Raw genomic sequence first — 23,105 nt, 5'->3', positions numbered from 1 at the left:
TGACCATCGACAACAAGCTCCTTCCACGAACAACGGTGGAATTTACAGTGACATGGATCTCTCAAGACGGGCCGGAGCGATTAATGTGCTGTGAGTATAGCAGGGGGAAAGCAAGACTGAAGTAAGACTGAAGCAGACTGAAGCGGACTACAGCAAGACTACAGCAAGATAATAACAAGTCTATAGCAAGTCTATAGCCAGACTATACGAAGGACTTGACCAAGGCTGAAGCAAGACCACAACAAGGCCACAGCAAGACTCAAGCAAGGCTCAAGTACATATTCCTCGAGCCCATTCAAACCTCAGTTCCCGACCATACAACAAAGGTCGATCGGGCTCGTTCATAGCAGCTTCGGCAGCCGCACGATCCTGCACAATCCAACCAGTCAGTATGACGAGAAAACGACAATCAGAAGACAGAACATCCAACATACCCTGAACTGCACATGGGCAACTTTCAAGGGCCCGTTTCCATAACGGACCTTGGCCCAACACTCGCCATACCCGGTGAGCATCTCCTCCAGTTTCTTTTCCAGCTCCCTGTTAGGGGTGCTGGTTTGGAGGCTTGATATTGATAGTCAGTACGACCCATATCATACATATTAGATGGATGCTTCCACTGAGATGGGACACTTACTTTCCCACGAAGAGGCGGGCCTCCACCGGGAAATGCACTTGGGCATTTCTCCTTGTGATGACAATTTCATCATTTTGGTGGCCAGGGGCCTGTTGCTCAGACCCCTGAGCATGGTGATCCACCGGCTGCAGAACTGGCGGCTGAGGAACTGGCGCCTGGGGAGCTGGCACCAGAGGAGCTGCCGGCTGGTGAACTACCGGCTGGGGAGCTGGCAGCCGAGGATATTGCACTATCCAGGTCGGCTGAGGGTACTGAACCCAGACATAGCACTGCGGGCAGTTGTCAGTTGATGATAATCTGGACATTACAGAGCGTGAGGACTCACCATAGGATCAGGATATACCACATATCGGTCTTCTATGTACCACACCGGTGCCGGTCGGCAAGCGGCAACTTGAGATGGGTACTGGAGAATCTGGTTCGCCATGTTTCTACGATGGACAGCAAGAAAGGAGAAGAGAAGCCAAAGGGCGAGAGAGGGAGAAGAGGAAGAAGAGACAGAGGAGCAAAGAAGTGTATAAGGTGGGGAAAGAGAACGTGCAAGCTGAGCGATAACGATAGCTACTTTGAAGCGGCTGTGAGGTTGTCTCGTCCTGCTTGGAGATGATGTCTAATAGGAGAAGAGAAAGGCAGAGAAGGATGAGAAGAAGAATGGACGAAAAGATGAAGAGAAGAGAGGAGGATAGGGGCAGGGCAGTGTGCAAAGAGAGGTATGTCGTAATCCTGAGAAAAAAAACACGCAACTGACCGGCCAGTTCAACGGTACAGTGACCAGATAATTACAATAACTGAGAAGCGCAGGCCAAAAAAACCCTTCTATACTTTGGAGCAGTTGTCCTGTTTGTTTTTGCTGATGGAGGGGGGGGGGGGGGGGAACTGTCTGGAACGCTAGAGCCAGCTACTCTAGTTCCAGGAAGTATAAAAAAGGAAGGCATACAGCACACAAACGCCCTGATTGGTCGGCAGAGGAAGGTACACATGGATGCCTATGAGTATGATTCTGAGGAATCGGGGTGTAGGTGATCGCCAGAGGAAAGGGCGCCTGGGAGTCCTATCACCATGTCCTGGCGGTATTCGGCCGCTCAGTTCAAGTCAAAGCCCTAGAGAGCGACTGGTATGTTATCCACCATTCTATCAGACTGGGGTGTGGGTGATGTTTGACCCCGAGCACGTTCTTATGACACGGCTCCGCTGTCAAGGATACATTGATTACTGGCTATAGGCAAGGTCGGGCAGCGAATACAGCGTGGATGGCCAGGCGCAGGAAGGAGACAGGGCAGGCTAACCACGGTACTGGGGGAGGTTATATGCTAATACACGTCTTTACAGCAGGCATCAGAAACGGTAATTGGGGGGGGTTGAGGTGATGATTGCAGGGCAAAACGAAGCATACGACTCAGAGTAGGTCATGGATTGTATTACTATTACCGACACAGGTGCTGCTAAAAGCTAAGGAGAAGAAAAGGCTGATCATCATTGCGTCGTCTCCAGGAATATGCAAAACAGGCATGGTATATACTCAGACACTGAACAGGGGGTATCGAACAAGCGTGTTTTCCGGGAACATCACGGAGCAGAATATCACTTTGTAGGCATCCCCAACAATTCTCCCAACTCGTCAGTCGTCAGCGTGCTTCGACGTCGGTTCTGGCGTCCTTTGCTGGAGGATCCCTTGGCTGCCCGGCCTCGCTTTCGACTCTCGCTTTCCTTGCGAGCCTGTTCCGCGGCTCGAGCTTCGCTTTCGACGGCTTCCAGCTTTTCGGACACACTCATCCGCGAAGAGTTGCTAACAGCGGCGATCAGACGTGACTCCCTTTGTTGCGGACTATCCCCCCGACGAGACGGCACCTTGGACTCGGATTTCTTCTTCGACGCCCGGCGTGTCACAGCCTCAGACCGGTGGGCTTTCACCTGCAGCGTCTCGTCGTCCCCTCCGCTAGGCTCGCACGGTGGCTTCTGGAGCCCTGTGGTAAAGGAGACCTTGCGAGGGGACCGTCCAGTCATGATGTTGTCACTTCGCTCTTTCAAGGCTTGGCTAGGTCTCCTGAGTCTCCCCTCCCTGATGGGTGCGTGAGTCTTCTTGGGCGTAGGTGATCGTCGGGGCTTCTCCGGGGCAACTTCTACAGCTGTTTGTTCTTCCGCTTCCTCTGCTTGTTGGTCTTCAAAAATGGGAGACCGCATGCTAGTATCCTGATCTCCATCCTTCGATCGAGCCTGTGTTGTATCCAAGCGTAGATCCAGGGTCATTCCTCTCCGGAGTTCCTCAGCCTGCACTGAGTGGCCTCCATCCGCAATGCGTTTCTGCCATCCATCCATCATCGTCACGGCCTGGCTCCATCTGCCTTCCATCTTCTCCCAACCTTCCCGGAGCCGCTTGATCTCCTCATCCCGCACTTCGACCTCCTCGAGAGGCACAAACGAAGGGTTCGTGAGCAGAGTTCGGAGGTGTTCCAGGACGTGGTCCATCTGAGCCGAGAGCTCATCGCAGGAGGCCGGGAGTGCCGTAACCGAGCCGTGCAACGATCTTGCACCCCCACACTTGCCGCTCCGGTCGAGTACCCATCCTCCTCCTCGGCCTGCGACAAACCTTGTAGGTCCTTCAACGTCTCTACGGTGTTCCGTGCCAGCGAGATGAGGGTGTCGTTTTCGTCACTGAGGTTCTGGCATAGTTCGGTGAGGAAATCGTTCGTCTCCTGCTTCAGGCTGTATCCCGGATCGTTAAGTCCCTCCCCACCCGCGGCAAGCCTCGACCTAGATGATGCTTGACTGGCTGCGGGATTGATGTTGATCGTCGTCGTCGTCAATCCCTCTCGCCTCCCCCGCTGCCGTTCCGCCAAGTGTGACTTGAGCTTCTGCATCTCCAGGTCGCGCTTGCGGATGTCGTTGGCGCACTGGGCCCGGACTTGTTGGACGGTCGTCTTCATACGCTGCACCTGCTCTTTCAGTGCGCGGACGGTCGTGTCGGCACTGGAAGCGTTCGCTTTCAAGGCGCGTTCTTGCGCCTCGGCGAGAGCCAGCGAGCGGGCCAATTCGGACGCCTTGGTCTTCACCTTCTCCTGCACACCCGGTTTGTCAGTCCACCTGGTACCTCCCAGCCGTGATGTTTAGATGGCCGTACCAGTTCCGCAGTCTTCTGGGATTCCTCCGCCCGTAGTGTCCGGATCGTAGTCGCGAGGTTCTCTCGGTGGTCGGCTTCACGCTGCGTCGTCTGTCAGCCTCTTGCGCTATTGACCTGTCGAACGCCTACCCCGTACATCTCTGCGTAGAACCAGGTCATTGACCAGGTTGATGATGCGGCCCATGGTGGCGGGGGAGCCGCCTTCCTCATCTTCGGGGTTGGCGAAATCGATGGGGTGACCGCTCTTTAGCAGACCCCTGGCGAGGAGGACATTGTTGATGTAGGTGGATGCTGCCTGCAGATTCTGGGGCTCCATGGCTTGCCTGCAAGCTCCAATGGCATCGAGACTCCCTGGGTCAGAGAGGAGGGGTGCGACTGTGACGAGGGGCGAGGGGATGGGCCGTTGGCAGTTGGAAATGGGGATGTTATTTTGCGACCGCCCGAAGGGGAAGAAAGTAAACAGTTGCCCGAATTCTCGGGCGACCGGCAGGCCCCACTCAGGCACACCGCCTTATGTCAGCAGGACCCGCCCCGATCGTTATCGCACGCGTTGCTCTTCTCGGCGTCGCGCGTCTCCAGAACTTCAAGTTCTCTTCAATCTTCAATTCTCTCCCTCCCTCCCTCCCTCAAATCCATCCTCGCCTGCTCTATCCAGCATGGCAAAGGTGGTCCGGGGTGAAGGGGACTCCCTCCAGCAGCGAGGTCAGTTGCTCTTCCGACAGGGAAATTTCCAGGACGCGCTGGCTGCCTTCACTGAGGTAAGTCCTCGCCCCCGATAAGGGAAGGGGAAAAACAAGCGCTACTAAGGAATTAACCCACAGGCTCTTTCATGCAAAGGCGCCGATGTCATGAGCATCCTCGACAATCGCGCCGCCACCTACATCAAGCTCACCCAGTACGAGCGCGCCCTCAATGACACTCGCCAGATGATCCGACGCGACACAAAGGATGGACGGGTAGACGGCGCCCCCCTGGCCCGTCCATTTGCGATTCTTGCAGGCTAACGGAGACTCAGGGCGTGCTACGATATGGTCAGGTCCTACTCCTCAAAGGTGATCGCGACAAGGCTCTCAAGGCTTACGGGTACGGTCTGAAGACCTTACCCCCAGATCACCCCCGCCGTAAGGTCAGTCAGTCAGTGAAGCTGGGCTGCGGACAAACCGACCACCAGAATCCACTGACCGGCTTAGATTATCCTTCAAATGTATACCAAGGTCAAGGAGAGAGCGTCGGTAAAGCGACTCGATCCTTTCGACATGTTGCCCGTAGAGCTGGCGTTGATGGTATTGCAGCACTTCACTTTCAGAGAGCTTGCGTAAGTGGGCCTCGGGGATGGACTGGGTCGGTCGAAAAACCACTTGTCTAATGCCTTGAGGCTTCTAGGATCCTTCTTCGCGTATCAAAAGGGTGGCTGCACCTGCTATCCATGCCAGACCTCTGGATGCGATTAGATTTCACTGAAGCCCGGCGCAAAGTCACTTGGCGCTCCGTTCGGGCTTCCATCCAACGATCCCGCGCGATGCTCACCCACGCCGTCATGACCAACACTGCAATCTCCAATATCGACAGGGTTCTCGAAACCCTAAGCCGCTGCCCGAAGTTGGGACACATGGAGATCCGGGACCCTCTCCAGGTACCCGGGCGGTTTATGATCTGTTCAAGGGGTCTGCGCGGCTGAAAACCCTCATAGTTGATCAGGGGACACCCGTCTCACAGGAAATTATCGCAAAGCTTTTGACAAGCCTGCCCAACCTGGAGCGCATAGAAATTTATAATGCCCAGCCATCATACGAGTCAAGCGTCAACTGGCCCTCGCACCTTCCCAATTTACGGAGTATCACCTTCGCTACAGAATCGTGGGTTCCGCCAAATGGTCGGGGTCGCGTATCCGCTCTCTATATTCCCCCAACTATAGTATGTGGCCCAGTCTGTGATACTACCGGACAACTTGCCTCTGTCTGTCTCCGTCCGTTTTACTCACTGGTGCTTTGTAGGAATCAATGCCCTGCCCGCTCCCCAACCTTGAAGAGCTGCGGTTGGACTCGTATCCCAAGGTCTGGGCCCCGTATTATCTCTCATTCGATCCCGTCCAGCTCCCCCGCTTGCGAAAGCTCGATCTAAGAGGGGTGTACGTTGGAATGTTTGGTTTACCATCCAGCCTCGAGCATCTCAGCATCCATGCGGGCGCCGCTCCTACTGGTGACAGCTTTCCCTTCCCTGAAAAAGAACCTCTTCATCTTCCCAATCTTCACACCCTCATGTTCCGCGATCTACTTTGGGTCACATATCGCACCATTCACATTCTACTACAAAATGCCAAAGCCCCCCTACAGAATCTTGTGGTCGACCGTTGCCCGCAGCTGAAATACGAACCGCTCAAAGCTGTCTTCACAGAGAATGCTACCAATCTCAAGGAGTTCGGCGTCCCCCAGGTCCCGGGAATGAACGACGCTACCGTCAAAGGACTAGTGGAAACGATGTCGAACTTGACGGACTTGGACGTCTCAGGCACCGAAGTTACAGGCCGCCTATTGAAGATGTTTGCAGATGCCCGTTCTTCCGAGAGTGCCCTTCCTCGAGTCGAGCGCATATACGTCAGAAAATGTGACAATATCCTTCTCGATGCCATTACGTACGCGCGATCCCAGGGCATCCATGTGGTCCGGTGATCTAGCTGCCTGGTAGACGAACACTGTCCCAGCTATGCTGGTTATGCTGGGTGCATGTGTATTCGATTCGAAATCCTCACGCGCGGTTGACACTTCCGCAATACATTGGCGTTAGGGGTCTATTTTAACTGGTTTCCCCGTTTTGGATATTTTTCTAATAACGCCACGGTACTCTGTATAAGCCGTGAGCCGAAATGCTTCTCATGTCCCTGGGGGACTAGAGAACCCTCGTGGTCCTCCTACATTCCCTGGACCTCGCAAACTCTTATGACGGAAGCGTTACAGAGAAGCAAATCCCATAAGTTCAACGACCCTGATTTCCACCCCCTGCTTTTCCTGAATTGTCCCCCGTTCCTCAAGGGGTACATTTAGACCTCCATATCTCTTTCACTGCTTCCATGGACTGCATGTACCGAAGTGGTATAATGACGCAATCATCCTGGCAATAATCCTCTACGCGGCCGGTGATTGGACTGGACGGCGATCCTGCTTTATTCCATTGCCTTATGACGTGTCTACATCCATCCATCGCACTTGCTGCCTACCCATTACCCATGCCAGGACCTTTTTTTAAATCCTAATTCAGCAAAAGCGAGTTGGCCAGTTACTTGGTTAGAATCAAATCAATGCATCGTCTCTACCGCTACACAAGCCATAATCAAATTCCTCCGTACTTAAATAGGCATACTATACCATACTACCGAGTATCAATGGGTAAATCCTCGACGGCATCTTAATCTCATTCATTCCAGTACTGCATAGCAATTGTTATTTGAACCCTACGGAGCTTAGAGGGTTTGTATGAATCGTGGGATTGGCGGGTCTACAGAGCAGATCACCCAAACCACCCAAACCACCCACACCAACCCCAACCAACCCACGCAGTCCCCCTCCACCACACACAAAACCAAGGACCCTCACTCACCACGAGACCCCTCCCCCCCTAACCAACCATCCCCAGGTAGGCAGAGTAGCTAGCTAGTCCACAACCCAGTTACGTCGTATATTAGAGTTCACCCAGTTAGTTAGTTATATTAGACTTTTACGGCCACTCGTAACAGCACAACAGCAATACCGGGCAGTAACTAGGTACAGGGGGTTTCACACCCACCCACGGAACCTAAATTTTACGCCTAAGGGTTAGGTATAGTAGGTATAGTAAGTACCCTGGGAGGGAGGCCGGCGGCAGTGAGAACCGCAGAAGGGAGAGAAAAATTTTTTTTCACTTGCGTTGGAGCTGGTTTGCATGGTCTTCCTGCCCGGCTCCACGGAGTATAGATCCGGGTTTGGTGGAGGGATGACCGAATACGTTGGGTAGGTAAAAGGGAATTCGATGTGGATCTATTGACTACTATGTAGCTAGCTACATATGGAATCGAGAGAAGTTCAGTCAAGGCCACTTTACCTGGCAAGAACAGTAGGTAGCCAATGTAGAGGGGACTAGCCCGGTAGATTCACACTATATCTCAATAACAGTCAGTATAGATGGACCTATACATCCCACCAACCCTCCAAATAAGTCTCCAAATCAATAGTATCCGGCCGCTTGACATGCGGGGTGAGATCCGCATCTTTCTCCGTCTCTCGCTTCCTCCAGCCATTTCCAAAATACGCAAATCGATTCCCACTGGGATTGGTATGCGTGTAATCCCAATCTTCCCATCGCGGATCTCGTCGCAGGTAGTTCAGAGTCGCTGCACTCCCGGGAAACAACCCATGAACTTTCCCACCTGGCCGACCACCGTTATACCACGACCGACAGTTCTCCTGGCCCGGCGTTGAGTCATCGTTGGCGGTCCAGACGGTGCGCGGATAGAATTGATCGCAGTAGTCGACGAAGTCGTCCGCGGCCGCTTTCGACGGCGCCATGGCTTTGATGCCCTGGCTGCGGATCTTCCGCAGGATCTTGGCGATGTAGGTGATTTGATTTTCGAGGCTGTTTGGCACGCTGCCGCCGTGCCCGGTGGAGTGGGGTCCGCCGATCCAGAGGAGGTTGGGGAAGCCCGGTGTCGCGACACCGAGGTAGTTGTAGGGGAATCCGTACAGACCATCGTGTTTCCAGGCGTTTTTGAGGTCAATTCCATCAGAGATGATAGAGAAGGGAGGGGCATGGTCGACGTTCGCTCCGGTGGAGCAGATGACGATGTCAACGGGGCGTTCAATGCCATCGACGGTGACGATGCCTGTGGGGGTAAACCGTTCGATCGGGGTTTGGATGTAGTTGACGTTGTCTTTGGTCAGGGCTTCCAGGTAGCCGGGGCCTGGTGTGGCCCGGCGACAGTTCGGAGGAAAGTCCGGGATGATTTTGTCCGCCAGGTCGGGCTGGTCGCTGACTCTGGCCTTCATCAACTCGGTCCACTTGTCACGCAGACTGCGGTTTTCGGGGGAGTCTTTGAAAACGGCACCGAATCGCGAGAAGTATCCTGCCTCGACGCTCTTGCGGTAGGCTAGATAGACGTCCGGGTCCTGGAAGGACTCGACTTGCTCTGGGGAGAAGAGGTTTGGTTCCAGTCGACGCACGCCGCTCGTGCCAAAGGAGTCTGCGATCCAGGTCTTGTTTCGCGCATAATGGTCCACGTATTTGGCAATTGGTTGGATCGAAGGCAGGACCTGCAGTCCAGACGCCCCGTTACCGATCAGCGCAATGCGCTTGCCATTGAGGTCGACATCGTGGTTCCAGTGAGAAGAATGGAACAGAGAGCCTTGATACTCGTCAATCCCGGGGTAGTCTGGAAGCTGCCAGGCGTTGAAATGGCCGATGGCATTGATGAGTACGTCAAGCTCTTCTTCGTATCTCTGTTGCTTGGTTAACCAGCTTGTCATTGAGAGACAACTCAGGGATCATACCTCTTGTGAGTCACCCAGATCCTGCAAGGTAACTCGCCACTTTCCCGTCTCAGGCAGCCACACGGCCTGTTCGACCTTCTGTTGGAGACGGAGATACTTGTGCACATCATATTTGCGCGCCAACCCTTGCCAATATTCCCGGATCTCGGCTCCTTGCGCAAACTCCTCTGTCCATTGTGTGTTTGGAGAGAATCCAGACTGATAGACATGCGCGGGGATATCGCATCGCACTCCTGGGTAGTTATTTTCGAACCTGTTCGTCAGCACCCGTGGTCGCTAAGTGATGGCTATCGTGGGCCTACCAAGTGCCTCCCTAGGTTGACTGTCAGCGATGTAGGACGCTTTGATCCCCGAAACGACATACCACGCCGGCGTTCTTCTCGTATATCCGCAGATCCAGACCGGGCAATTTCGCTGGAAATAAGACTCCTGCCGTGACTCCCGCCAGACCAGCTCCTATCACACCGACTTTAATCGGACGGACTTCATCAATTGGATGTTCTTCGATCCGAAACGCTGGACGACTGTCCCCGTTGGCTTTGTGTGCCACAGCCGGTTCATCAATCGGCAATCCAACGGGCTCCGTGGAACTATGCCCAGGGCCATTCGGAGAAACAAATCCGGGTTGGATAATTTGAGGTCCCTTCACAGCTGCCATGGTTGCGATTTGGGTTGTTGAAGATGGACTTATAGCTACGGCTGGTGGCGACCAACCCTGTCGGTATTTAAAGCGGCACGCAATGGAGGGGGAAGGGAGGAGGGGTATGAGCTTGAGCTGCAGGACGAGTGGCCCCCTCTTCGGAGCCGATGCACGCCATCTGCACCATATCTGAGCTCACGAGTGGCCCTGGAAACCCTCCGCCAACCTGGATGGGCCACGGAAATCACACCATTGGCGGCGGCGATGATGCGACGGCAAGGGAGAGGGAGACGTGGCTTATCTCGTTGGAAACGAGTCTGGTTGGAGGTAACCGAGGCCGTCCAGGCAGGCAGGATGGATTGAAAAGCCCGACTTGAGTGATAGATAGATAGGGGGAATGGCAGGGATGCGACGAAGCGATGAAACGCGACCGCGCGGGGGATTCAACGATCCTCCTGCCCAAAGCGGAAGCCCCCCCCGATCGCCCGGATTTATGTCGTGCCGCGCCCCGGAAGTGAGGCCATCATCAGGCATCCAGGCAGAAGAAACACCATCGGAGATGCCCCGATTCCAGTCCAAGAGATGAGATCAGGACTTCGCACCACGGCGGGTCTTGCGTTTTTTGGTGGTCACAGCACTCTCGTCCTCGGGGCCATCAACGCTCTTCTTGGCATTCTGTGGACGACGCCCCCGTTTTGTACCCGTTTCTTTCCTCGATGGATGGCTAGAGTCATCCGCGGTGGGATCCTCCTCTGCGTCTGACACGGGCACAGCTTGCTTCCGGAGTCGGCTAAAGGCCTTCTCCATGCGGGTCTGGCCACCGGCACGGACACGAGGTGCAAACGCCCCTGCCCCTAGAGGCCCACTAAAGAAACTGGTGATGTTGGATTGAGTGCCCTCCTGTTCCCTCTGATTCATATCACGAATCACGGGTAGGAGGATCTCATCCGTCCGCTCCTGACTCCACCCGACAGTGGACATGAGAAAGTTCCGTAGACCGTGTAAATCGGGGACACCCCATTGGAAGGACGACGGGTCCGAATCGACCTCGGGTTCCAGATACGCGACGTCAACCCGGGGATCGGGAAAGGACGGAGGCAGGAAGAGCTTCGCGGCCTGCTTCTTGAACTTCTTATAAAAGGCGGCATGCGCATCGCCGTCCATATTGGCTCCCATCTGCACTTGAGTCCACCAGTCACGGAATTCTTCCAGGGTCGCGAATTCGGTCAGCACCTCCAACGCCGTGACAGGGCCGACCCCAGGTATGCCTTCTGTATAGTCGCTTCCCAATAGATGGGCCAGCCGGATGAGCTTGCGTCGGAACAGAGAATACTCTTTCTCCAGGTCGGTAGTCAGGTAGCATTCAACGAACTTCCCTTGGTTGAACATGTTTTTGTAGACCCGCGTGCCTCCAAACAGGAAGATATCACTGTCGTCAGTAATGATGCCATCGACGAGGCCCAATGAGACTAGCTCAGCACACTGCGCCTCGGCTTCCATGGGTGCAGTGATGTATGGAAGACCAAATAGCTGCAGCAGTTGTTGGCATTCGGTGATCATCACCTGTGATACCTCATCGGCATCTCGCCGGTCCTTCTTTTGCTGGAAACGCAGCTGCTTTAACTCTTGCTCATATTCGAAGGCGGTTTCAAGATTAGTCGTCGGATTCAACGTCGCAGCAAAGCGTACATGCTCTTCGCCTTCGGCCGCAAGTTGCTGAAGCAGATCCGCGTCTTCCGGATCTGAAAATTCCTCCTGGTCGATGTATTCCCCTGTAAGGTCTATCTCGTCTGATACTGTCGGCTCCACCACAGGCAACGTGTCGTTGGCCGTCTCTTCACCTGCATGCGGCACGACATCCTCAAATTCAGGTGAAGGCGATGCTTCAAAGCGCGCAGTATCTGCTGGAGCCTCGAGTTGGGACTTGGCGCTATCCTCCGCGATGCCTTCATGAGCTTCCGTGGGAGTGGTATTATCCATATGGAGTAATTTTTTGTTATTCTCGGGCTCGATCGCATCGTTTTTGGTGGGAACTGTCTCTTCCGCGGGTGGGGCTTTGCGCATAACCGGTGTGTCCTGAGTAGCCATATTACTTACCTCCTCGTCAATCTGTGGATCCAAGTCAATGATTTCCTTCGTATCAAGCGGCTTAACAGCTTTCTTCGACGCGTATTCATCTGTCTCATTCACGAAGAGATGGTCAGGTGTTGGATTTGTTCCATGCGGCTTCTTCGGTACATCATCGACAGCAACCCTATCGGCAGCAAATTCGATGCCATTAGGCCTCTCTGCTTGTTTAGAAAACCATGGCGGCAGCTGGATTTCCTTGGGAGGTTTTGCAGGCTTTGTTTCCTTATCAACTTCACTACCCTTCTGGTTTTGGTCTTTATCCTTTGGTTTCCCACCAAAGGGCTTTCCAAGCTTGAGTGACTCGAAGGGTAACGGTCCATCAAAGGAATTTTTAACCATCCTCGATGGCTCTTTTTCCACTCTTCTGGACTGCGCAAGGGCTGCTGAGAAGTCCATCTCTTCATCGTCACTCTGATCGAGATCCAATTCACCCTCACCTGGAGGCGGCAGAGGGGCATGGTTGCGGTTTATTGGGATTTCTGGTAGATCAGTGTCATCGTTGCCATGGGCTTCCGTTTCAAGAGACATCGCTATCGCTCGTTGGAGCCTCTCGTCTTCATCATCCCCACTGTCATTGAACATATCGTGGACTTCGTTGCGGTTGCGGTTGTATAGGCCACTTTCGACGAAAAGAGAATCATCACTGACATCCTGCAGAATGGGGCTTCTTCCTCGCACGTCGTCAATAGCCATCCCTCTGCCGGTACTCCCACGCATCTGGCTTCTAACGGACTCATCAAGCACGCCTTCCTGAAGAAAAGGTAGCCTGGGAAGTCTGTTGAGTCCTTCAATCGGCACATCTTCAAAGCCCCCATCATCGTCATCCGACGCATCGTCTGTGCCAACAAAGACTGCTTCCTGACCGTATTGATCGACGTCAATGGGCTTGTCTTCTTGGCCTTCTTTATTCCCCACAACACCGAGCACCCAGCCTCCTTCGATGCTGTTGTCTTTGACTAGCACATATTCTTTGCCGCGCTCTCCGGCGATCCGCTGCCCCGATTTGTAGAAAGCTTCCTCGCCGTTCATACCATTGATATTCATCAGTCGTTGAGTCAAATCATTCCGCTCCTTCACCCGCTCAATCTGGAACTTCGAGAACGCCATTCGATCGGGGAACATATTGTCCAGTTGCTCCTTTGAGTAGCCCATCCGTAGGCGGCTTCTGAGTCTGGCCGCATTCAGAATGTTATATCGGTCGGTGGCGGGAAGACTCATAAAGAACGGGCCATCGAAATCAATCTTCGAGAAGTCGTAAAGATTGACCTCCTCGCCCTGGTGAAACTGTTTCGCGTATTCCTCCAGCTCGTCTTGGGACATGATTCGTGGATCATTGGGAGCCCCCATTTCCTCAAACGAGCCATGCATATCGGGAAGATGATAGGCGTCTTTCTTTCTAAACGAACGGTTCTGGCTCTTTTCCTTTTCAGTCATGAGAGCTTCGTCAGCGTAGACGGGGTTGTCCGGCACCTCCTCTTCCTGCCTCTCAGCGACACCTCGTCGACGGCTCGCGGCTTCCTCTTCGGCCGTTCTTTGGAGCTGCACCGCCAATAATTTCCCTGCCGTTCGCACTGCATCCTCCCGTCGGCCTTCCCGTCTTTTCTTTCTGCCCGCTATCGTCTGTCGCTTCAGCACCGGGGCGCCCCCGTCGAACACGAAGACTGGCTTGATTCCGAAATACAGAAGCTTGCAGATACGACGGAAGAAGCCGACGACGTGAGAGTTGCGGAGTGCATTTCCCTCTTTGTCGCGTACGGCTTTCAGGAACTGATAGATCCAGATGGAGGCATCCACCGCCAGACGTTTTTTATTGAGGGTCTCTAGCTTGATGGGCCGTGCACAAGGCTGGACGACTGTCCAGAGGCCATGAACACCCATGCTGCTCTGGCAGTTCCAAGATTATGGGCCAGAAGACCCTCGCTGGAGAGGCGGAGAGGGCAGAGTGCACCTCAATCACAAACATAAGGCCCGGAGATTATAGTATCCAGTTCGCCAGTGGGAAGATGCAATGGGATGCGCTCGGAGGTGTCAGCGTTTGGTTGCCACTTGGACGACGCGAGAGGCGCGATATCACGTGCCTCACTCGCAGCCACTTTAACCGCATCCGGACGTCATGTGACTATTGCATGTGACGTGTTATGAGTACCCACGTGACTCCGTGGCTGATTGGCTGATGGGGGGTACGGAAGGACCCTGTTGAAGTATAAATCCTGGGTATTGCTGGTTTTCTTTTGTTTTTCTGTGCAGACGATGGTCGGCAGTCGGGATTGCGAGGGGCGAGGGGGGTTGGGGACTGGCATTGATTGCAGGCATTGCAGGCATTGCAGGCATCCAGGCATCCAGGCATCCAGGCATCCCCGGAGCTGCCTGGATGCCTGCAAAACTCGGCATTCACAGCCCGACCTCGTGTTTCCCTCTGCCTTTCTTTGTCCAACTTCACTTTCATCCCTCCAGGCACCCTTCGCCTGCTCCTTCCAGGCCAAATCCGGTCCTCTCACCCGCCTGTTCCCTCTGCTGATATGATTTCCTGGACTGGTGACTGAATTCTCCTTCCTCCCAACAACAAGGTCCCATCATTCCGGATCAGTCAGAATCGCTCTCCCCTCGGCATCCCACGGCATCGGCAATTATTCGGGCAGATATGGCGCCTGTCAACCTGCTGGCTCGTGTTAAGACTTTGTATTCAAAGGGCTATAGTAAGGGAAAACTGTTCCCGGTCCCTCGCATTGTGTCTGACTCGTCTCCAGATGAACCTGCCATTTCGCCACAGACGGCTGCCTTCTTTTCGGTATGCATTCCGGGCATCGGCACGACATGACATCTGCCCCATTTCCCATGCCTTCAACGCAACAGCTGACCTAGACCCTAGGTATTTTTGACGCTGGTCTATGTGGTTCCATTTTATGTAAATTCAACGACCCGACCGTCTCCGACTCTTAGTCGAGATGCGCCGTCTGTTATCCGGGCTAGAATCAGAGCCGTGACATCCTCGTGCATTATCAGCACCCTGGCTGTGCTGTGGCTCATTGTCGGCCAAGATGACACATCTCTCCCCGAGGCTCTTCATTCCCTTGGATGGTGGCCCGTCAGTCTCGCGGACATCTTGCGCAGCTTACTTCTGACGGCCATTCTCTTCTCCGGGCCCCTCTTCGAGCGTGGCATCGCGGAGGGCGAATGGAGAGAATGGGTTCGAGGAGGCAGAGTTACGGCTGTGCTTCGCAGCTGGATGGGCTGGAGAAACTATGTCGCGGTACGCTTATCCCATTGTCTTGCGTCGATGGCATTTAGACTGATGGCCGGTCCCAGGGTCCGATCACTGAGGAGGTCATGTTCCGATCTGCCATCATTCCTCTCCACCTTATTGCCAAAGTCAACCCCGGACGCATCGTATTTGTGGCTCCACTTTATTTCGGAATCGCCCATGTGCATCATTTCTATGAGTTCCGCCTCACTCACCCCGACACATCGGTCATTGCGGTATTCCTGCGATCCATGTTTCAGTTCGGTTACACCACAATATTTGGCTGGTATGCCACGTTCCTATATCTGCGCACAGGCTCGCTGCCAGCGGCCATTCTCGCCCACACTTTCTGCAATTGGTGCGGACTTCCGCGACTGTGGGGGAGAGTCGAGGCGGGGGTGCCCTTTGCCCCTCCGTTCGCAAAGGGCAAGGATGATTCGGACGGATCGTATGGTCAGCTCGGTCTAGGCTGGACGGTCACGTACTACCTGCTTCTCGTGGGTGGAGCAGTTGGCTTCTACTACGCCCTATGGCCTCTGACGGACTCTGTTCATGCTTTGGCCAGCTTTTCGAGCTCCTCTAAATAAGCTTAATATGGTACCATTCGGCAAATAGCTCCCTGGGTTATTCACGTCACGGCCTTCATACTTTTCACATCTGGCTTACTCTTTCCTTTTGCGTATCATGGATCTGCGATATACACCGTTAATATTACTGAGACCCGATCCTGCACAATTAATGACCTGCACTCTCGTCAGCACCTACCCTACGATCATGTTTTATACTACTTTGGTTTGTTACTATCTACAGCTGCACAATTTTTCTTCAATATGAAATCTTAATCCCTTCCTCCACTTTCACCCAAGTGAGATATACTCCCCACAAGAAGCACTGCACCTTTCTCGCAATTATAGAAAGCGTAACCCCCTCAAACTCTCTACATACTACGAAGCAAGGCCGTAAAAAAAGCATCACATCTGATTAACCCCTTTTCTTGGGACTAGGGACCCCAAAACACATAGACATTAGAGTTAACCCGACTACGATAGCCAGAGACCCTTGCAGAACTGCAGCAAATCATGGCACTATCGACCCCCTTTCTGGGATATTGCAGCCTAGAGAACGGAGTGGAGTCCATCTATCTATCTGGAAGACAACCCTAGACACGGATAATACATATCCATACATGATACTATGGAGTAGAAAGCGGCTCATGCGTTGTGATGTGATGTGATATGCCGAATTAGAGGCCGAGATGAGACATCTATACTTTCACCTTCCCGGTGAAGGAAAATAATATCATATTTGAGTATACGGACTACTGTGTGTTAAACTAGGGCGGTTAGTGGTGCTGGTGTGTGTGTTTTTCAGCGTAGAATGGCGTAGCGGTCAATAATTCTCACGGGATTAGAATACTAATTGTGTAGATAGGTTGTTTGTGGAGATGCATGTTATAACAAATCACTGGGATTTCAGTTCTTGGTTTTACTCCCTAGTGGTGGTGGTGGTGGTAGTGGATATAGTGGGCATGTGGAGTGATGTATTGTGTGGTGTTGTGTTGTATAAGGAAGGGCAGAAATTTATGTTCTTTGCTGCATGATCCACTCCCATATCAATGGCTAGATAGCTTAGATAGTACTCCGTACTCTGTCGATAGTCTCCCTTGGATTGTCCGATTGTGGTGTTTAACCCTGGGTGGATATCTGGGTCTTTAGTGCTGCGCGTACGGAGTATCTACACCGAGTTTGCTGAATAAGAGAAGGGAGTGAGCGATAAGAACTTAGATATCCCTACTTATTGCATGCATATGCATTCGTTGTAAACACTGAACATTCAACAGAGTGTGCGTAGTGAGTGTGTGCTCACTGCTCAGTATGTGCGCAGGTTGCAGTTTGCAGCTATCTCCGCCCTTGCATGAACCCATCCCACCAGACCAGATGATGGGTCGTGAGTGCGTGCCAAATCACTGGGCAGCAATGCTCTAGTATCTGGCTTTCAGCCCGCACGAGCCAGGAAGGGGTAAAGTGTATGGACCCGAAACTGTCTGCAAGGGCGGACGATCTCAGCCGACCACTGTGTCCCCGGGATGGGATGGGATGGTTATGCTGCGCGCGCGAGGTGCTCTGTCATCGGGATATATTACTCAGACCAATGCTGGTCGGTAGATATCAAGAGGGACGGACAATTGGGCAGCTGTTTGAAAAATGTCTTGTTGAAACTTGCAAGTCGTTCCTGTTTATTTTATCACCCGTGTCCTCGCATGTGGTATGTGCTAACCACTGACCGACAGAGCAAGGGGTGACAGATTCCCGACAAGAACGCAACAGAGTCTCAGAGATACCCCGTACTAGTAATAGCATTTCGCTTGAAGGGAGCAAGCGAGCGAGCATACGCGCGGATGTAACGCGGTGTCAGTGTCAACACTCACCTGTCACGGATCTTCCCCCCCCCCCCGCTCTTTCATCCATGGTTCGAAGCGCCGTCGCGATGACCCTCATCGATTCCAAAACCAAAGCCGACATGAGCATTCTGAGCGAGATATCCGGTATCCCCACCACGGAGGACAGACGGAGTCTCCTGGAGCGACTGGAGCAAACCGTCCGCGACCATCCCGATGCCTTGGCATCGATCTGCGCCCACCAAAGCCCTGGTTTGTACGGACTTGGAGGTCATGAGAAGAATGGAACCAGCACAGAATCACCACCGGCGCATCCGCGCGTAACATATAGCGAGTTTTATCGGGGGGTCAAGCAGCTCGCCGCGTCTTTGAAGGGCCTGGGGCTCGGAGACGGGTCTCCGCTATTCGTTATCCTCGGAAATAGCGTCGAACACACGCTCTCAACATGGGGCGCGTATAGGGCGGGCTGCACCCACGTATCGATCAACCCACAGAGTCTTGCAAATGCAGCTGAGGCGCGGCACATGGTTAAGACCGCGTTGGACGTCCAGAAGGCGCCGACGGCGGCGGTGGTCGTGAAGGACCGGGAGATGGCCAAGCAATGGGATCATTTGTTCCCCGACCTGGACTGTGTTAAGATCGCGGTGGAGGAAGCAACCGGTGCTTGGCTCTCATTCGGCAAAGTCATGGCGTCGACGGTTGGCAATGCGTCAGACAACAACGTCAACGGGCAACCCTCGAGCGAAAGGCGCGCGGAAACGTCCATCTTCTTCACGAGCGGCACAACGTCTCTGCCAAAAGGCTGCATCATAGATGTGTCTGCGTGGGTTACCGCTCTTGAGACTCGTTCCACCTTGGGCGCAGTTTCAAGGGGGGATAAAATCCTGGTTCTTATCCCAAGTAGCCATGCTTTTGGGTGCATGTCAATGATACTTCCTCTCACTCGTGGCGGAACAATCGTCTACACTTCGTATCTAGGCTTCAACCCTAATGTGACAATGGAGACTATGCGGCGAGAAGAATGCACGCATCTCGTTCTGGTCTCGACTCTGTCACATGCTCTGATCACGGCCAATCCATCGGCCCATAGGGGAATCAAGCCTCTGGAAACGGTTGTCTTTGGTGGAATGGGTCCTTCCCCGCCTCTGGTCGCGGAATTCCGACGAACCTTTTCCCCTCGCTCGATCGAGAATCTATACGGTATGACGGAAGGTGCTTTCTGTTCGACTGGGCGCGTGGAAAACGTCGACGCCATCACCAAAGATGGCTGCATCGCGGCGGGCTTGCCAACTTGGGGCGGCAAAGTGCGCATCTGCGCGCCAGGGACCCAGACGCCGGTTCCTCGAGGAACACCCGGGGAGTTCCATTACAGCGGGTATCAGATAGTCAAGGGATACTTGGGAGTCGAAAGCAAGGACTTCTATCATGATAAAGACGGCCGGGTCTGGTTCAACACGGGTGATCAGGCGGTCATCCATACGGATGGCCTACTCTATACCCTCGGGAGATATAAGGAGCTGATTGTGCGCGGTGGAAAGAACATCTCGCCCTCGGCCATCGAGTCCACCTTGGGCCAGAAGCCGGAGCTGTATGCTCTGAATCCGCAAGCGGTCCCTCTTCCTGATCCCGTGGCGGGTGAGGTGCCCGTGATTGTGGTCAACCGGACCATCACCCACGATGTAGTCCGGAAGATCATGGATACCGTGCTTGAAAACATGGGACCAATGTATATCCCTAGCAAGATCATATCCATCGAGACTCTGGGCAGGCAAGACTACCCGCGTACCAGCTCAGGGAAGGTGCAGAAAGGGAGCCTGGCCGCTTTAGTGCGTCAATACGAAGAGACGCTGGCATCGGTGGACCCTGATATTCCATCGACTGGCACGTCCAGTATTGGCGATAAAGTGGCTCATATTTGGGCCGGAACCCTTGGGCTGTCCGCCACAGAGTTGGACCTGCATGCCAAACTATCAGAGCGCAGTGACAGTATTACTTCGATGAGGGTTCACTCCAAAGTCCGTCGCGAAACGGGCCGGGATGTCTCCTTCGCCGCGTGGTCTTCTGCGGACACCATCGCAGGCCAGGCGAAGCTCTTTGAACATGCCACGGTTATGGGCCAGGGAAAGAAAGCACCTGTAGTAGCCAAAATCCGGCAAGGGGGACCGAAAGCTGAAGATATGGCCCATCTCACAGCGGATCCATCACGGTTCAATGCAACCCAGGAGCTCATCAACAAAGCAATCGGTCCACATCAGCTCTCTTGGGATGATGTCGCAGACGTCATTCCAACGACAGATCATATTGATCTCCTGGTCCGAAGCCATGTTATGGATTTCATGGATGTCCATATCTCGGTGCTGACATTGAATGCAGATTCACAGGTGAGTCCATCTCTTGTGCAGTATAACCCACGTTGTCTGACATTTCCAGCGCCTTCGCTCGGCCCTCGAAGCAGCCCTCGCCGTTAACCCTCTTTTACTGTCCTTTATCGTCATAGATGAGACGTTTCATGTAGCTGATCGGGCGCTTTACGTCACCATCCATCCCACCAGGAAGATACTTGACCAGTGTATCATAGACTATGGTGTGCTGGAAAGCATGGAGGACGTGTATAGGATCAAGAGGCGTTGGCCGGAGGAGTACATTATATCAATGCCCGGTCCTCTTTGCCGGTTTCTCATCGCTTTTGTGAAAGAAACCAACAGTACAGTTCTGATTATGAGAAGTAAGCCAGCTCTTGTGACACTCACCCGCCCGATGCTGACAGCGTACAGTCTCCCATACCATCATGGACGCAACATATCATGACATCTTTGCAGAGGATCTTGATCGGGCCCTCGGCGGGCAGACACTCGAGCCCCATATCCCCTTCAAAGCATGGGCAGACACCTTCTACCATATGCAGTATTCCCCGACTGCTCAGCCAGCCCTGGATTACCATGCAGGTCAGATGCAGGTACTAAAGACTCACAAGCCAGTAACCTGGCCGACGCCGACGCCCACGCTTGTAGTTTCCCCGGATCGGATCGACGACGACGTGCCGGCGCTGAAGTTTGACCTTTCCGGCCTCCTGGCGCTTCGTCGCCATCATCCCGACATCACCCCACCCACCATCCCCAAAGCTGCATTGAGTCTGCTGGCTCTTTACCACACCAAGCACACACAGGCTATACTCTTCAACCTGGAGGCAGCCCGCTCTGGGTTTCCGTTCCTTCCTCCTTCGGTATCGGAGCTGGGGTCATTCAACGCGGCCGACGTCGCTGGCCCCTTGGTCACAGGAAACATCCAAGCCATTACCTACGATCCCAATGAAACCGTCCTGCGGCTCCTTCAGCGTATGCAGGAACAGCAACGGCTAGTTACGAAGCACGCCAATGCCCCGTGGCGCCGAATCATGGAGAAAATGCCCATCCTGGCTGATCTCTACCCCGAGGCTGCCGATGCCTTGTTGTTCAACTGGACGGGGGCTAACACGTTTGAAGAAAGTGGCACCAGGCAGCTGTATCAGAATATCCAAGCGCCGCATATCTTCTTCCGGCCCAAGACCGGATTGATGGTGGATGCAGGCCTGACTGGGAAGGACGGTACGGATTTGGTGGTGAGCATGACAGGGACAATTGCCAACACGTCCGGAGACTGTATTGACCGGCTGGGCGAGGGGTTTCGGCGGATCAGCACCTGGCTTGTCGCGCAGGAGAATTGGGGGCGGCCGGTGAAGGACTTCCCGGAGTGTTTGGGGGTGGTTTGTTAGTCTGATGACAGGATTTCGAGTAGATTCGTCAATCGGTGTTAGTATAAGTAGACAGAGAGAAAGTATGAAGCAAGTCTGGCGCAGGGGAAAGTGCGTTGTACTATGTAGAGAGAAGGTGTAAGAGGGAGAGTTGGCGGCCACTCACCGCGACCGGATTATGAATCCCGCGGGGAGATGTCCGCCCTCCGTTATCTCCGCCTCGGCCTCGGACATTCATCGCTCTCGCTCTCTCTTTTTAACCCCCTCCCTCCTCTTCCCTTCGACGACATCACCTGGGCTCCGTGGACATGACCGCAACACAACGACTAATGCGCCCGGCAACGATGCAACGCCTGGCCCTGGCTTCACGGTTCAGCGCCGCTCGTCGTCTCTCAACCTCCCCCTCTCCCCTTCGCGCAATCAATCCCCGTCGCATTGCCCTGGACATCCCCCCGCCGTTTCCTGTCACCAAAACATGCCCGGAGCCCAGTTGTTCATGTCCGCCGACGCCGACGATGCCCGCGCCCATCGACCACGATCAGCCGCTGAACGGAACGATGGCCGCCTACGCGCAACAGCTTCTCATCTGCACCGGCCAAAAAGACTGGACAAGTCGCATAGAGGAGGATGGACAAGGTCAAAGCTGGGGAGATCTGGTCCGGGGGTTGAAAGGCCTACTGGGCCGCGGGGGGGAATACGCTGATGTACGTGGGATGTTCTTTCGCGTCGTGATCGCACACTTGACCTTGGGGGGGGGGGGGGGGGGGGAAAGAAACAAGTCCAGGTCCAAGTCGCCGAGCTGAGCTGACCACTCTCTTTCTCTAGCCTTTCAACAACATCCTCATCACCAACTCCTCGTTCACGCCCTCCGCCTCCTCATCCACTACATCGCAAACTGCCTCCGCCTTCCTCTTCCCCAGCTTCAAATACTTCCCCTCCGTCCCCGTCCCTCCCTCGTCATCCGCACCCGCGCCCGCAAACAGCACCACCACCGACCTCTCCACCTTCGTCCGCGCATTCCTCCTCCCGCGCGAATCCCGCCACGGTGGAAAAACCCGCGAACAAGACCTAGCCACCCAGTTCCCCGACGCCATCGATCTGCAGCATTCGCCCGTCGTGTTGATCTGCGGGCACGGCGGCCGCGACATGCGCTGCGGCGTGATGGCCCCGGTTCTAGAGCAGGAGTTTACGCGAGTCCTCCAGTCGAAAGGATATACGAGCGACAGCACCAACCCTAGTGCCATCGACAGCCCCGACCGCGCCCACGTCGGACTGATCAGCCATGTCGGGGGCCACAAATACGCAGGGAATGTCATTGTGTATATTCCCCCGGGCATGAAGGTCGAGGGCGGGGACCCGCATCCCCTCGCGGGCAAGGGCATCTGGTATGGTCGGATAGAGCCCCGACATGTGCAGGGTGTCGTGGAAGAGACGATTTTGGGAGGAAGGGTCATCGCGGATCATTTCCGGGGTGGGATTGATTCGGAGAGTGGGATTTTGCGGCTGTAGATAATAGATATTTCTCCCCTCTCCTTTTTTTTTTTTTTTTTTTTTTTTGCCTCTCGACCAAGTCGCTCTAGAGATAGATTGTACCATAGTGTATATACGTATATATTTTCCTTTCGTGGCGTGGTGGCTCGTCTAGCCTAGCCTGCTAGCAGCCTTGGATTTGGAACTAACCTGCGAATGCGACCA

At 54.1% G+C, this 23,105-nt stretch overlaps 9 protein-coding genes across 9 annotated transcripts; 5 read left to right on the top strand and 4 right to left on the bottom strand.

Annotated features, from left to right (window-relative positions):
- Positions 1 to 270: 270 nt before the first annotated feature.
- BO70DRAFT_397348 (uncharacterized protein) lies at positions 271 to 1,064 on the bottom strand (the record flags this gene model as incomplete). The annotated part of the gene is made up of 4 exons (XM_025546696.1): positions 271 to 369; positions 435 to 564; positions 638 to 906; positions 963 to 1,064. The coding sequence occupies 4 exons, from the start codon at positions 1,062 to 1,064 to the stop codon at positions 271 to 273; spliced, it is 600 nt and encodes a 199-aa protein (XP_025398455.1).
- A 988-nt stretch (positions 1,065 to 2,052) lies between these two features.
- On the bottom strand, positions 2,053 to 4,168 carry BO70DRAFT_362995 (uncharacterized protein). Its single transcript, XM_025543460.1, has 4 exons — positions 3,892 to 4,168; positions 3,756 to 3,836; positions 3,197 to 3,693; positions 2,053 to 3,161 (listed from the first exon to the last, which is right to left on the bottom strand). The coding sequence occupies exons 1-4, from the start codon at positions 4,069 to 4,071 to the stop codon at positions 2,219 to 2,221; spliced, it is 1,701 nt and encodes a 566-aa protein (XP_025398454.1). The 5' UTR covers positions 4,072 to 4,168; the 3' UTR covers positions 2,053 to 2,218.
- Positions 4,169 to 4,411: 243 nt separating this feature from the next.
- BO70DRAFT_407725 (Leucine Rich Repeat domain protein) lies at positions 4,412 to 6,602 on the top strand (the record flags this gene model as incomplete). The annotated part of the gene is made up of 7 exons (XM_025547189.1): positions 4,412 to 4,513; positions 4,577 to 4,711; positions 4,771 to 4,881; positions 4,946 to 5,070; positions 5,139 to 5,388; positions 5,418 to 5,669; positions 5,750 to 6,602. 7 exons carry the CDS (start codon positions 4,412 to 4,414, stop codon positions 6,422 to 6,424), a joined length of 1,650 nt encoding a protein of 549 aa, XP_025398453.1. The 3' UTR covers positions 6,425 to 6,602.
- Positions 6,603 to 7,915: 1,313 nt separating this feature from the next.
- Positions 7,916 to 10,393, bottom strand: BO70DRAFT_407721 (flavin-containing monooxygenase; the record flags this gene model as incomplete). Its single annotated transcript, XM_025547188.1, has 3 exons — positions 9,636 to 10,393; positions 9,272 to 9,547; positions 7,916 to 9,220 (listed from the first exon to the last, which is right to left on the bottom strand). The coding sequence occupies exons 1-3, from the start codon at positions 9,927 to 9,929 to the stop codon at positions 7,916 to 7,918; spliced, it is 1,875 nt and encodes a 624-aa protein (XP_025398452.1). The 5' UTR covers positions 9,930 to 10,393.
- BO70DRAFT_57020 (ssDNA endodeoxyribonuclease RAD2) lies at positions 10,215 to 14,194 on the bottom strand. Its single transcript, XM_025548547.1, has one exon. It carries the CDS (start codon positions 13,917 to 13,919, stop codon positions 10,500 to 10,502), a length of 3,420 nt encoding a protein of 1,139 aa, XP_025398451.1. The 5' UTR covers positions 13,920 to 14,194; the 3' UTR covers positions 10,215 to 10,499.
- Positions 14,195 to 14,294: 100 nt separating this feature from the next.
- BO70DRAFT_316723 (CAAX prenyl protease RCE1) lies at positions 14,295 to 16,131 on the top strand. The gene is made up of 4 exons (XM_025540358.1): positions 14,295 to 14,737; positions 14,789 to 14,829; positions 14,911 to 15,291; positions 15,348 to 16,131. Exons 1-4 carry the CDS (start codon positions 14,683 to 14,685, stop codon positions 15,867 to 15,869), a joined length of 999 nt encoding a protein of 332 aa, XP_025398450.1. The 5' UTR covers positions 14,295 to 14,682; the 3' UTR covers positions 15,870 to 16,131.
- Positions 16,132 to 17,154: 1,023 nt separating this feature from the next.
- On the top strand, positions 17,155 to 17,657 carry BO70DRAFT_56988 (uncharacterized protein). The gene has a single exon (XM_025548546.1). It carries the CDS (start codon positions 17,311 to 17,313, stop codon positions 17,563 to 17,565), a length of 255 nt encoding a protein of 84 aa, XP_025398449.1. The 5' UTR covers positions 17,155 to 17,310; the 3' UTR covers positions 17,566 to 17,657.
- A 94-nt stretch (positions 17,658 to 17,751) lies between these two features.
- Positions 17,752 to 21,515, top strand: BO70DRAFT_316720 (acetyl-CoA synthetase-like protein). Its single transcript, XM_025540357.1, has 3 exons — positions 17,752 to 20,061; positions 20,111 to 20,405; positions 20,455 to 21,515. Exons 1-3 carry the CDS (start codon positions 17,770 to 17,772, stop codon positions 21,429 to 21,431), a joined length of 3,564 nt encoding a protein of 1,187 aa, XP_025398448.1. The 5' UTR covers positions 17,752 to 17,769; the 3' UTR covers positions 21,432 to 21,515.
- Positions 21,516 to 21,925: 410 nt separating this feature from the next.
- BO70DRAFT_293586 (sucrase/ferredoxin-like domain-containing protein) lies at positions 21,926 to 22,919 on the top strand (the record flags this gene model as incomplete). The annotated part of the gene is made up of 2 exons (XM_025539447.1): positions 21,926 to 22,114; positions 22,236 to 22,919. 2 exons carry the CDS (start codon positions 21,926 to 21,928, stop codon positions 22,917 to 22,919), a joined length of 873 nt encoding a protein of 290 aa, XP_025398447.1.
- Positions 22,920 to 23,105: the final 186 nt, after the last annotated feature.

Source organism: Aspergillus heteromorphus (genome assembly GCF_003184545.1).
Source record: "Aspergillus heteromorphus CBS 117.55 chromosome Unknown BO70scaffold_16, whole genome shotgun sequence".
NCBI lineage: Eukaryota > Fungi > Ascomycota > Eurotiomycetes > Eurotiales > Aspergillaceae > Aspergillus > Aspergillus heteromorphus.
This window is presented reverse-complemented; position numbering and strand designations above follow the sequence as displayed.

Excerpts from the sequence above, each read along its gene's own strand:
- BO70DRAFT_316723 (XM_025540358.1), top strand. The coding sequence starts at position 14,683 with ATGGCGCCTGTCAACCTGCTGGCTCGTGTTAAGACTTTGTATTCAAAG. Across the intron at positions 14,738-14,788 it reads TTTGTATTCAAAGGGCTATA|ATGAACCTGCCATTTCGCCA; the intron begins GTAAGGGAAAAC and ends ACTCGTCTCCAG. Across the intron at positions 15,292-15,347 it reads GCTGGAGAAACTATGTCGCG|GGTCCGATCACTGAGGAGGT; the intron begins GTACGCTTATCC and ends GGCCGGTCCCAG.
- BO70DRAFT_362995 (XM_025543460.1), bottom strand. The coding sequence starts at position 4,071 with ATGGAGCCCCAGAATCTGCAGGCAGCATCCACCTACATCAACAATGTC. Across the intron at positions 3,837-3,891 it reads ACCTGGTTCTACGCAGAGAT|CGTGAAGCCGACCACCGAGA; the intron begins GTACGGGGTAGG and ends CAGACGACGCAG. Across the intron at positions 3,694-3,755 it reads CCCAGAAGACTGCGGAACTG|GAGAAGGTGAAGACCAAGGC; the intron begins GTACGGCCATCT and ends CCGGGTGTGCAG.
- BO70DRAFT_57020 (XM_025548547.1), bottom strand. The coding sequence starts at position 13,919 with ATGGGTGTTCATGGCCTCTGGACAGTCGTCCAGCCTTGTGCACGGCCC.
- BO70DRAFT_56988 (XM_025548546.1), top strand. The coding sequence starts at position 17,311 with ATGGACCCGAAACTGTCTGCAAGGGCGGACGATCTCAGCCGACCACTG.
- BO70DRAFT_316720 (XM_025540357.1), top strand. The coding sequence starts at position 17,770 with ATGACCCTCATCGATTCCAAAACCAAAGCCGACATGAGCATTCTGAGC. Across the intron at positions 20,062-20,110 it reads CATTGAATGCAGATTCACAG|CGCCTTCGCTCGGCCCTCGA; the intron begins GTGAGTCCATCT and ends TGACATTTCCAG. Across the intron at positions 20,406-20,454 it reads TACAGTTCTGATTATGAGAA|TCTCCCATACCATCATGGAC; the intron begins GTAAGCCAGCTC and ends GACAGCGTACAG.